Source organism: Anomaloglossus baeobatrachus (assembly GCF_048569485.1).
Source record: "Anomaloglossus baeobatrachus isolate aAnoBae1 chromosome 9 unlocalized genomic scaffold, aAnoBae1.hap1 SUPER_9_unloc_1, whole genome shotgun sequence".
Lineage (NCBI taxonomy): Eukaryota > Metazoa > Chordata > Amphibia > Anura > Aromobatidae > Anomaloglossus > Anomaloglossus baeobatrachus.
This window is the reverse complement of record NW_027441819.1, coordinates 474,681-487,596: the sequence shown is the minus strand read 5'-3', so window position 1 is coordinate 487,596 and position 12,916 is coordinate 474,681. Positions and strand designations below refer to the sequence as shown.

At 51.5% G+C, this 12,916-nt stretch overlaps 1 protein-coding gene across 1 annotated transcript in view; it reads right to left on the bottom strand.

Annotated features, from left to right (window-relative positions):
- LOC142259445 (sulfotransferase 1 family member D1-like) overlaps positions 1 to 12,221 on the bottom strand; it is a 39,115-nt gene extending 26,894 nt beyond the window's left edge. Inside the window, exons 1-2 of the mRNA XM_075331862.1 lie at positions 11,941 to 12,221; positions 4,279 to 4,401 (exon numbers count right to left, since the gene is read on the bottom strand). Of these exons, the coding sequence (XP_075187977.1) occupies positions 4,279 to 4,401; positions 11,941 to 12,067 (250 nt within the window). The 5' untranslated portion in view covers positions 12,068 to 12,221. The remainder of the gene's footprint in view (positions 1 to 4,278; positions 4,402 to 11,940) is intronic.
- Positions 12,222 to 12,916: the final 695 nt, after the last annotated feature.

The window sequence follows — 12,916 nt, the reverse complement described above, 5'->3', positions numbered from 1 at the left end:
TTCTATGCCATGTTTCATATCTATGGAAAGGTAAAATCATTATAGGAAATATAACATCAATTGTCTTCCACCAGGGGGCAGACACCTTTAAAATTGGGCATCCCATAAATTTTGGGACTGGCGCTGCGTCCCATTGACCAGCCCTCATCTGAGGTCACCAATTGGAGGTATGTGGGAGTGGCTGATATCTATTAAGTACAGATTCTGAAATATAATGATTGTTCAATGCTGGAAGATACAGCTAATGTAGGATTGTTCCATTTTCAATTGGAGTGCTGCCCTCTATAAAAGAATGGCACCATCCCTGCGACCGCGGGTTTAGTACTTTTCTATGTCTATCCCTTTTTTTTTTTCCATTTAACTTTCTACAGTGTGTCCACCCATATCCTGTCCACCGCCATTAACTTGAGAACGGCAGCAGCTATAGGCATAGAAGTGGTGTCTAGGTATAGTAAAGTAGCCATGCGCTACGCAATGAAACGCAGGACCTACGACGACATATTACAGATGCTTGTGCAAACGTGTCACCTACCATATTGCACAGCGTGCAGCAAGATACAGTATGCTGTACAGAGTGCAGATGTGCATTGCAGCTGACGGGGGACACTTTGAGCATCAAAGTTAATTGAGTGCCATACGCGTGACCAGCATTCAATGTTTGGGGGGGGTCATGGGTTTCATATCATAGCATTTCTGTATGCAAGGTGTTGATTCGTATTGAATTGATGATGCCCTACAACTTTATAATTCACTTTTTTTCTCTATCTCGTTCCGTTTTTGAGATAAAAATGCTAACTCCGTTGTTTTCCACCAGGTGGCGTTATAGGTGGTTTCATTGTGTAGCGCATGGCTACTTTACTATACCTAGACACCACTTCTATGCCTATAGCTGCCGCCGTTCTCAAGTTAATGCTGGCAGGCCATGACAGCTGATGCGAGACTCACGTGAGTTACGCACTAGTCACTCACAAGTGTGACTCCGGCCTAACGCTGACCCTCTTCCGTACACCAACCTTAATTATAACCCTGAGCCCCGTCCGTCACACAGCGGGCAGTATAATATGCCGCTCCCTATACTGTCACACAGCGGGCAATATAATATGCCACTCCTTATACACTCACACAGCGGGCGCTATTATACGCCGCTGCTTATACAGTCACACAGCGGGCGGTATAATACGCCGCTCCTTATACAGTCACACAGTGGGCGGTATAATACATTGCTCCTTATACACTCACACAGCGGGCGCTATTATACGCCGCTCCTTATACACTCACACAGCGGACGGTATAATACGCTGCTGCTTATACAGTCACACAGCGGGCAGTATAATACGCCGCTCCTTATACAGTCACACAGCGGGCAGTATAATACGCCGCTCCTTATACAGTCACACAGCGGGCAGTATAATACGCCGCTCCTTATACAGTCACACAGTGGGCGGTATAATACATTGCTCCTTATACACTCACACAGCGGGCGCTATTATACGCCGCTTCTTATACAGTCACACAGCGGGCGGTATAATACGCTGCTGCTTATACAGTCACACAGCGGGCGGTATAATACGCCGCTCCTTATACAGTCACACAGTGGGCGGTATAATACATAGCGCCCGCTGTGTGAGTGTATAAGGAGCAATGTATTATACCGCCCACTGTGTGACTGTATAAGGAGCGGCGTATTATACCGCCCGCTGTGTGACTGTATAAGCAGCAGCGTATTATACCGCCCGCTGTGTGACTGTATAAGAAGCGGCGTATAATAGCGCCCGCTGTGTGAGTGTATAAGGAGAAATGTATTATACCGCCCACTGTGTGACTGTATAAGGAGCGGCGTATTATACTGCCCGCTGTGTGACTGTATAAGCAGCAGCGTATTATACCGCCCGCTGTGTGACTGTATAAGAAGCGGCGTATAATAGCGCCCGCTGTGTGAGTGTATAAGGAGCAATGTATTATACCGCCCGCTGTGTGACTGTATAAGGAGCGGCGTATTATACCGCCCGCTGTGTGACTGTATAAGAAGCGGCGTATAATAGCGCCCGCTGTGTGAGTGTATAAGGAGCAATTATACGCCGCTTCTTATACAGTCACACAGCGGGCGGTATAATACGCCGCTCCTTATACACTCACACAGCGGGCGCTATTATACGCCGCTCCTTATACACTCACACAGCGGGCGGTATAATACGCCGCTCCTTATACAGTCACACAGTGGGCGGTATAATACATTGCTCCTTATACACTCACACAGCGGGCGCTATTATACGCCGCTCCTTATACACTCACACAGCGGGCGGTATAATACGCCGCTCCTTATACAGTCACACAGCGGGCAGTATAATACACCACTCCTTATACAGTCACACAGTGGGCGGTATAATACATTGCTCCTTATACAGTCACACAGGGGGCGCTATTATACGCTGCTCCTTATACAGTCACACAGCGGGCGGTATAATACACTGCTCCTTATACAGTCACACAGTGGGTGGTATAATACACCGCTCCTTATACAGTCACACAGCGGGCGGTATAATACATTGCTCCTTATACAGTCACACAGGGGGCGCTATTATACGCCGCTCCTTATACAGTCACACAGTGGGCGGTATAATACACCGCTCCTTATACAGTCACACAGCAGGCGGTATAATACATTGCTCCTTATACAGTCACACAGCGGGCGCTATTATACGCCGCTCCTTATACAGTCACACAGCGGGCGGTATAATACGCCGCTACTTATACAGTCACACAGTGGGCGGTATAATACATTGCTCCTTATACACTCACACAGCGGGCGCTATTATACGCCGCTCCTTATACACTCACACAGCGGGCGGTATAATACGCCGCTCCTTATACAGTCACACAGCGGGCAGTATAATACACCACTCCTTATACAGTCACACAGTGGGCGGTATAATACATTGCTCCTTATACAGTCACACAGGGGGCGCTATTATACGCCGCTCCTTATACAGTCACACAGCGGGCGGTATACTACACCGCTCCTTATACAGTCACACAGTGGGTGGTATAATACACCGCTCCTTATACAGTCACACAGCGGGCGCTATTATACGCCGCTCCTTATACAGTCACACAGTGGGCGGTATAATACACCGCTCCTTATACAGTCACACAGCAGGCGGTATAATACATTGCTCCTTATACAGTCACACAGCGGGCGCTATTATACGCCGCTCCTTATACAGTCACACAGCGGGCGGTATAATACGCCGCTCCTTATACAGTCACACAGCGGGCGGTATAATACGCCCAGCGGGCGGTATAATACGCCGCTCCTTATACAGTCACACAGTGGGTGGTATAATACATTGCTCCTTATACACTCACACAGCGGGCGGTATAATACATTGCTCCTTATACACTCACACAGCGGGCGCTATTATACGCCGCTCCTTATACAGTCACACAGCGGGCGCTATTATACGCCGCTCCTTATACAGTCACACAGCGGGCGGTATAATACGCCGCTCCTTATACAGTCACACAGTGGGTGGTATAATACATTGCTCCTTATACACTCACACAGCGGGCGCTATTATACGCCGCTCCTTATACAGTCACACAGTGGGCGGTATAATACACCGCTCCTTATACAGTCACACAGCAGGCGGTATAATACATTGCTCCTTATACAGTCACACAGCGGGCGCTATTATACGCCGCTCCTTATACAGTCACACAGCGGGCGGTATAATACACCGCTCCTTATACAGTCACACAGCGGGCGGTATAATACACCGCTCCTTATACACTCACACAGCGGGCGGTATAATACATTGCTCCTTATACACTCACACAGCGGGCGCTATTATACGCTGCTCCTTATACACTCACACAGCGGGCGGTATAATACGCCGCTCCTTATACAGTCACACAGTGGGTGGTATAATACATTGCTCCTTATACACTCACACAGCGGGCGCTATTATACGCCGTTCCTTATACACTCACACAGCGGGCGGTATAATACGCCGCTCCTTATACAGTCACACAGTGGGCGGTATAATACATTGCTCCTTATACACTCACACAGCGGGCGCTATTATACGTCGCTCCTTATACAGTCACACAGCGGGCGCTATTATACGCCGCTCCTTATACAGTCACACAGCGGGCGCTATTATACGCCGCTCCTTATACAGTCACACAGCGGGCGGTATAAGAGTGAGACCTCACCAGTGTCACTCAGTAATTGTTACTCTTTACACTGAATCTATGGCAGCGTCTCCTTCCTCTTACCTGGTTTCATCAGGTGGAGCAGTTCAATAAACGGGATCCTTTCGTAGATGGCGGCTCTCCTGCAGATCTGCTCATCTCCATTGTGCATTATTAGATCAATGATCTCCTGCATCCAAGTAGTTCCTGAAGTTTGGGGTGAGAAGGAAAAGATCTGGTATTAACATCACGTCCCTCATCATTTTCAGCAGCAAAGCCTGGATTCCCAGTTCCCCTATCGGATCGTGTACTCCCAGTTCCCTCTACAGAGCCTGCTTTCCCAGTTCCCTCTACAGAGCCTGCTTTCCCAGTTCCCTCTACAGAGCCTGCTTTGCCAGTTCCCTCTACAGAGCCTGCTTTCCCAGTTCCCTCTACAGAGCCTGCTTTGCCAGTTCCCCCTACAGAGCCTGCTTTCCCAGTTCCCTCTACAGAGCCTGCTTTGCCAGTTCCCTCTACAGAGCCTGCTTTCCCGGTTCCCTCTACAGAGCCTGCTTTCCCAGTTCCCTCTACAGAGCCTGCTTTCCCAGTTCCCTCTACAGAGCCTGCTTTGCCAGTTCCCTCTACAGAGCCTGCTTTCCCGGTTCCCTCTACAGAGCCTGCTTTCCCAGTTCCCTCTACAGAGCCTGCTTTCCCGGTTCCCTCTACAGAGCCTGTTTTCCCAGTTCCCTCTACAGAGCCTGTTTTCCCAGTTCCCTCTACAGAGCCTGCTTTCCCGGTTCCCTCTACAGAGCCTGTTTTCCCAGTTCCCTCTACAGAGCCTGCTTTCCCGGTTCCCTCTACAGAGCCTGTTTTCCCAGTTCCCTCTACAGAGCCGGTTTTCCCAGTTCCCTCTACAGAGCCTGTTTTCCCAGTTGCCTCTACAGAGCCTGTTTTCCCAGTTCCCCCTACAGAGCCCGTTTTCCCAGTTGCCTCTACAGAGCCTGCTTTCCCAGTTCCCTCTACAGAGTCCGTTTTCCCAGTTGCCTCTACAGAGCCTGCTTTCCCAGTTCCCTCTACAGAGCCTGCTTTCCCAGTTCCCTCTACAGAGCCTGCTTTCCCAGTTCCCTCTACAGAGCCTGTTTTCCCAGTTCCCCCTACAGAGCCTGCTTTCCCAGTTCCCCCTACAGAGCCTGTTTTCCCAGTTCCCTCTACAGAGCCTGCTTTGCCAGTTCCCTCTACAGAGCCTGCTTTCCCAGTTGCCTCTACAGAGCCTGCTTTCCCAGTTGCCTCTACAGAGCCTGCTTTCCCAGTTCCCTCTACACAGCCTGCTTTCCCAGTTCCCTCTACAGAGCTTGCTTTCCCAGTTGCCTCTACAGAGCCTGCTTTCCCAGTTCCCTCTACAGAGCCTGCTTTCCCAGTTCCCTCTACAGTGCCTGTATTCCCAGTTCCCTCTACAGAGCCTGTATTCCCAGTTCCCTCTACAGAGCCTGTATTCCCAGTTCCCTCTACAGAGCCTGTATTCCCAGTTCCCTCTACAGAGCCTGTTTTCCCAGTTCCCTCTACAGAGCCTGCTTTCCCAGTTCCCTCTACAGAGCCTGTATTCCCAGTTCCCTCTACAGAGCCTGCTTTCCCAGTTCCCTCTACAGAGCCTGTTTTCCCAGTTCCCTCTACAGAGCCTGCTTTCCCAGTTCCCTCTACAGAGCCTGTATTCCCAGTTCCCTCTACAGAACCTGTATTCCCAGTTCCCTCTACAGAGCCTGTTTTCCCAGTTCCCTCTACAGAGCCTGCTTTCCCAGTTCCCTCTACAGAGCCTGTATTCCCAGTTCCCTCTACAGAGCCTGTATTCCTAGTTCCCTCTACAGAGCCTGTTTTCCCAGTTCCCTCTACAGAGCCTGTTTTCCCAGTTCCCTCTACAGAGCCTGCTTTCCCAGTTCCCTCTACAGAGCCTGCTTTCCCAGTTCCCCCTACAGAGCCGTCTTTCCCAGTTCCCTCTACAGACCCTGCTTTCCCAGTTCCCTCTACAGAGCCTGTATTCCCAGTTCCCTCTACAGAGCCTGTATTCCCAGTTTCCTCTACAGAGCCTGTTTTCCCAGTTCCCTCTACAGAGCCTTCTTTCCCAGTTCCCTCTACAGAGCCTTCTTTCCCAGTTCCCTCTACAGAGCCTGTTTTCCCAGTTCCCTCTAGAGAGCCTGCTTTCCCAGTTCGCTCTATAGAGCCTGCTTTCCCAGTTCCCCCTACAGAGACTGCTTTCCCAATTCCCCCTACAGAACCTGCTTTCCCAGTTCCCCCTACAGAACCTGCTTTCCCAGTTCCCCCTACAGAACCTGCTTTCCCAGTTCCCCCTACAGAACCTGCTTTCCCAGTTCCCCCTACAGAACCTGCTTTCCCAGTTCCTCCTACAGAACCTGCTTTCCCAGTTCCCCCTACAGAGCCTGCTTTCCCAGTTCCCTCTACAGAACCTGCTTTCCCAGTTCCCCCTACAGAACCTGCTTTCCCAGTTCCTCCTACAGAACCTGCTTTCCCAGTTCCCCCTACAGAGCCTGCTTTCCCAGTTCCCTCTACAGAGTCTGCTTTCCCAGTTCCCTCTACAGAGTCTGCTTTCCCAGTTCCCTCTACAGAGTCTGCTTTCCCAGTTCCCTCTACAGAGCCTGTATTCCCAGTTCCCTCTACAGAGCCTGCTTTCCCAGTTCCCCCTACAGAACCTGTTTTCCCAGTTCCCTCTACAGAACCTGTATTCCCAGTTCCCTCTACAGAGCCTGTATTCCCAGTTCCTCCTACAGAACCTGCTTTCCCAGTTCCCCCTACAGAGCCTGCTTTCCCAGTTCCCTCTACAGAGCCTGCTTTCCCAGTTCCCCCTACAGAACCTGTTTTCCCAGTTCCCTCTACAGAACCTGTATTCCCAGTTCCCTCTACAGAGCCTGTATTCCCAGTTCCTCCTACAGAACCTGCTTTCCCAGTTCCCTCTACAGAGCCTGCTTTCCCAGTTCCCCCTACAGAACCTGTTTTCCCAGTTCCCCCTACAGAACCTGTTTTCCCAGTTCCCTCTACAGAACCTGTATTCCCAGTTCCCTCTACAGAACCTGTATTCCCAGTTCCTCCTACAGAACCTGCTTTCCCAGTTCCCCCTACAGAGCCTGCTTTCCCAGTTCCCTCTACAGAGTCTGCTTTCCCAGTTCCCTCTACAGTGCCTGCATTCCCAGTTCCCCCTACAGAGCCTGCTTTCCCAGTTCCCTCTACAGAACCTGTATTCCCAGTTCCCTCTACAGAGCCTGCTTTCCCAGTTCCCTCTACAGAGTCTGCTTTCCCAGTTCCCTCTACAGAGCCTGCTTTCCCAGTTCCCTCTACAGAGTCTGCTTTCCCAGTTCGCTCTACAGAACCTGTATTCCCAGTTCCCTCTACAGAGCCTGCTTTCCCAGTTCCCCCTACAGAGCCTGCTTTCCCAGTTCCCTCTACAGAACCTGTATTCCCAGTTCCCTCTACAGAGCCTGCTTTCCCAGTTCCCTCTACAGAGTCTGCTTTCCCAGTTCCCTCTACAGAGCCTGCTTTCCCAGTTCCCTCTACAGAGTCTGCTTTCCCAGTTCCCTCTACAGAGCCTGCTTTCCCAGTTCCCTCTACAGAGTCTGCTTTCCCAGTTCCCTCTACAGAGTCTGCTTTCCCAGTTCCCTCTACAGTGCCTGCATTCCCAGTTCCCTCTACAGAGCCTGTATTCCCAGTTCCCTCTACAGAGTCTGCTTTCCCAGTTCCCTCTACAGAGTCTGCTTTCCCAGTTCGCTCTACAGAACCTGTATTCCCAGTTCCCTCTACAGAACCTGTATTCCCAGTTCCCTCTACAGAGCCTGCTTTCCCAGTTCCCTCTACAGAGTCCGTTTTCCCAGTTGCCTCTACAGAGCCTGCTTTGCCAGTTCCCTCTACAGAGCCTGCTTTCCCAGTTCCCTCTACAGAGCCTGTTTTCCCAGTTCCCCCTACAGAGCCTGCTTTCCCAGTTCCCTCTACAGAGCCTGTTTTCCCAGTTCCCTCTACAGAGCCTGCTTTGCCAGTTCCCTCTACAGAGCCTGCTTTCCCAGTTGCCTCTACAGAGCCTGCTTTCCCAGTTGCCTCTACAGAGCCTGCTTTCCCAGTTCCCTCTACACAGCCTGCTTTCCCAGTTCCCTCTACAGAGCCTGCTTTCCCAGTTCCCTCTACAGAGCCTGTTTTCCCAGTTCCCCCTACAGAGCCTGCTTTCCCAGTTCCCTCTACAGAGCCTGTTTTCCCAGTTCCCTCTACAGAGCCTGCTTTGCCAGTTCCCTCTACAGAGCCTGCTTTCCCAGTTGCCTCTACAGAGCCTGCTTTCCCAGTTCCCTCTACACAGCCTGCTTTCCCAGTTCCCTCTACAGAGCTTGCTTTCCCAGTTGCCTCTACAGAGCCTGTTTTCCCAGTTCCCTCTACAGAGCCTGCTTTCCCAGTTCCCTCTACAGAGCCTGCTTTCCCAGTTCCCTCTACAGAGCCTGCTTTCCCAGTTCCCTCTACAGTGCCTGCATTCCCAGTTCCCTCTACAGAGCCTGTATTCCCAGTTCCCTCTACAGAGCCTGTATTCCCAGTTCCCTCTACAGAGCCTGTATTCCCAGTTCCCTCTACAGAGCCTGTATTCCCAGTTCCCTCTACAGAGCCTGTATTCCCAGTTCCCTCTACAGAGCCTGCTTTCCCAGTTCCCTCTACAGAGCCTTCTTTCCCAGTTCCCTCTACAGAGCCTGTATTCCCAGTTCCCTCTACAGAGCCTGTATTCCCAGTTTCCTCTACAGAGCCTGTTTTCCCAGTTCCCTCTACAGAGCCTTCTTTCCCAGTTCCCTCTACAGAGCCTTCTTTCCCAGTTCCCTCTACAGAGCCTGTTTTCCCAGTTCCCTCTAGAGAGCCTGCTTTCCCAGTTCGCTCTATAGAGCCTGCTTTCCCAGTTCCCCCTACAGAGACTGCTTTCCCAATTCCCCCTACAGAACCTGCTTTCCCAATTCCCCCTACAGAACCTGCTTTCCCAGTTCCCCCTACAGAACCTGCTTTCCCAGTTCCCCCTACAGAACCTGCTTTCCCAGTTCCCCCTACAGAACCTGCTTTCCCAGTTCCCCCTACAGAGCCTGCTTTCCCAGTTCCCTCTACAGACCCTGCTTTCCCAGTTCGCTCTACAGAGCCTGCTTTCCCAGTTCCCTCTACAGAGCCTGCTTTCCCGGTTCCCTCTACAGAGCCTGCTTTCCCGGTTCCCTCTACAGAGCCTGCTTTCCCGGTTCCCTCTACAGAGCCTGTTTTCCCAGTTCCCCCTACAGAGCCCGTTTTCCCAGTTCCCTCTACAGAGCCTGTTTTCCCAGTTCCCCCTACAGAGCCCGTTTTCCCAGTTGCCTCTACAGAGCCTGCTTTCCCAGTTCGCTCTATAGAGCCTGCTTTCCCAGTTCGCTCTATAGAGCCTGCTTTCCCAGTTCCCCCTACAGAGCCTGCTTTCCCAGTTCGCTCTATAGAGCCTGCTTTCCCAGTTCCCCCTACAGAGCCTGCTTTCCCAGTTCCCCCTACAGAACCTGCTTTCCCAGTTCCCCCTACAGAACCTGCTTTCCCAGTTCCCCCTACAGAGCCTGCTTTCCCAGTTCCCTCTACAGAGTCTGCTTTCCCAGTTGCCTCTACAGTGCCTGCATTCCCAGTTCCCTCTACAGAGCCTGCTTTCCCAGTTCCCTCTACAGAACCTGCTTTCCCAGTTCCCCCTACAGAGCCTGCTTTCCCAGTTCCCTCTACAGAGTCTGCTTTCCCAGTTCCCTCTACAGAACCTGTTTTCCCAGTTCCCTCTACAGAGCCTGCTTTCCCAGTTCCCCCTACAGAGCCTTCTTTCCCAGTTCCCTCTACAGAGCCTGTTTTCCCAGTTCCCTCTACAGACCCTGCTTTCCCAGTTCCCTCTACAGAGCCTGCTTTCCCAGTTCGCTCTACAGAGTCTGCTTTCCCAGTTCCCTCTACAGTGCCTGTATTCCCAGTTCCCTCTACAGAGCCTGTTTTCCCAGTTCCCTCTACAGAGCCTGTATTCCCAGTTCCCTCTACAGAGCCTGTATTCCCAGTTCCCTCTACAGAGCCTTCTTTCCCAGTTCCCTCTACAGAGCCTTCTTTCCCAGTTCCCTCTACAGAGTCTGCTTTCCCAGTTCGCTCTATAGAGCCTGCTTTCCCAGTTCCCCCTACAGAGCCTGCTTTCCCAGTTCCCCCTACAGAACCTGCTTTCCCAGTTCCCCCTACAGAACCTGCTTTCCCAGTTCCCCCTACAGAGCCTGCTTTCCCAGTTCCCTCTACAGAGTCTGCTTTCCCAGTTGCCTCTACAGTGCCTGCTTTCCCAGTTCCCTCTACAGAACCTGCTTTCCCAGTTCCCTCTACAGAGCCTGCTTTCCCAGTTCCCTCTACAGAACCTGCTTTCCCAGTTCCCCCTACAGAGCCTGCTTTCCCAGTTCCCTCTACAGAGTCTGCTTTCCCAGTTGCCTCTACAGTGCCTGCTTTCCCAGTTCCCTCTACAGAGCCTGCTTTGCCAGTTCCCCCTACAGAGCCTGCTTTCCCAGTTCCCTCTACAGAGCCTGCTTTCCCAGTTCCCTCTACAGAGCCTGCTTTCCCAGTTCCCTCTACAGAACCTGCTTTCCCAGTTCCCTCTACAGAGTCTGCTTTCCCAGTTCCCCCTACAGAGCCTGCTTTCCCAGTTCCCTCTACAGAGTCTGCTTTCCCAGTTCCCTCTACAGAACCTGTTTTCCCAGTTCCCCCTACAGAGCCTTCTTTCCCAGTTCCCTCTACAGAGCCTGTTTTCCCAGTTCCCTCTACAGACCCTGCTTTCCCAGTTCCCTCTACAGAGCCTGCTTTCCCAGTTCGCTCTACAGAGTCTGCTTTCCCAGTTCCCTCTACAGTGCCTGTATTCCCAGTTCCCTCTACAGAGCCTGCTTTCCCAGTTCCCTCTACAGAGCCTGCTTTCCCAGTTCGCTCTACAGAGCCTGCTTTCCCAGTTCCCCCTACAGAGCCTGCTTTCCCAGTTCCCTCTACAGAACCTGTTTTCCCAGTTCCCTCTACAGAACCTGTATTCCCAGTTCGCTCTACAGAGCCTGCTTTCCCAGTTCCCTCTACAGACCCTGCTTTCCCAGTTCGCTCTACAGAGCCTGCTTTCCCAGTTCGCTCTACAGAGCCTGTTTTCCCAGTTCCCCCTACAGAGTCTGTTTGTGTATAGTATGGCAGCAACTATTGATCATTATCAAACAGAAACCGCCTCTCTGCCGCAGGGACATCACAGCTGCAGCCTGTGACCACTGCAGCCAATCACTGGGCACAGTGCTCCAATGCAGTTACCCTTTTAGTTGCCACATGATTTTACAGTTAATCTAGTTTTATACACAAAGCCTGTGAAAACATGGCTGGTGACATCGATACTCCACACTTCTGGGCTACAGTTAATACAGATCAAAACAGTTCTCCAAATCCACCAGAAAAAGCCAAAACACCAGTGTATACATCTCACCAGTATGTGATATGTACAGGAGGGCAGTGCATGCACCCCAAGACTGCGACCGTACCCTGCTCTGTCAACTAAATGTACAGCAGGACAGTTGCGAGTAACCCTATGTCATGTACCCCCAGAAAATATTGTGCACCCCTAGAACATATCATGTACCCCCAGAAAACATTCTGCACCTCCAGAACATGCCGTGCACCCCCAGAAAACAGCATATGTCCCTATTCCTAGAATATGCCATGCCCCCCCCCCGCCCCCCCACCTTAGGAGTGTTTTCAGGGGCTCACCTGATTTGGGGTACGTGTCCAGTAACACATCCCCGTCTCTTGCTTGGAAGCTCTGGATCTGCTCCCATTCTCGGGCAATGTCCTCGGCCAGGGCCATGCCCTCCACCACCGTAAGCTTTCTCTGCATGCTGAGCCTGATGAAGAGACTGTCCCTCCTGGCACCCGCTGCTGGTCTGTCTCAGGGCGGTGCTGCAAATCTACTATCAAAGGTTCCAGAGCAGGGTGGCAGCAGGTGAAAGAGGGTGGGGACCCCGGGCACAGGGGAGATACTACAGAGCAGACCTGTGATTAACCCTCTGTATGCTGGGGATCCAGACCTCTCAATCACCCATCCATATGCCGGGTGCAGTACCTGGACCCCCGACCAGCACTAGATTTAACCCTCTATATGACAGATATAATACCCAGCCAGATCTTTTCTAGATCAGCACAGAGGTTAACCCTCTGTATACTGGATGTGACACCCTGACCCCATAGATAAGAACCACTTTTAACCTTCTGACTGCTGGATCTAATGTGATGTTTGTTTTGCTCATGAGGTAGGGGGGCTCAAGTTAACCGCCTCTGCACCTGAGCTGCATGTAGTCATGTGAAGGGTTAAAATAAAACTTCACTGGAGCGCTTGGGACAATGATAAGACTCCAAAAATCTAATATATACAAGTGTGTGTGTCTCTCTCTCTCTCTCCACTAAAGGAATCCGCAGTCGCCTTTACAATCACGAAATTTTGCAGACGCCCCACGTGACTCAGGGAACGTCATAGACTATGTTTGGGCGGGAAACTTTAACCCCGCACTTTAGGCTTTGTGCGCACTAGAAACGTGAAGTTTCTCAAGAAAATTTCTTGAGAAACTTCTGGGAGTGAAAGATTTCCGGACCTCCGGAAAAAATCCGCACCAAATCCGCATGCGGATTTGCCGCGATTTTCCCGCAGGTTGTTCCCTGCGGATTTTGCAGGCTGTACTGCCGAAATCCC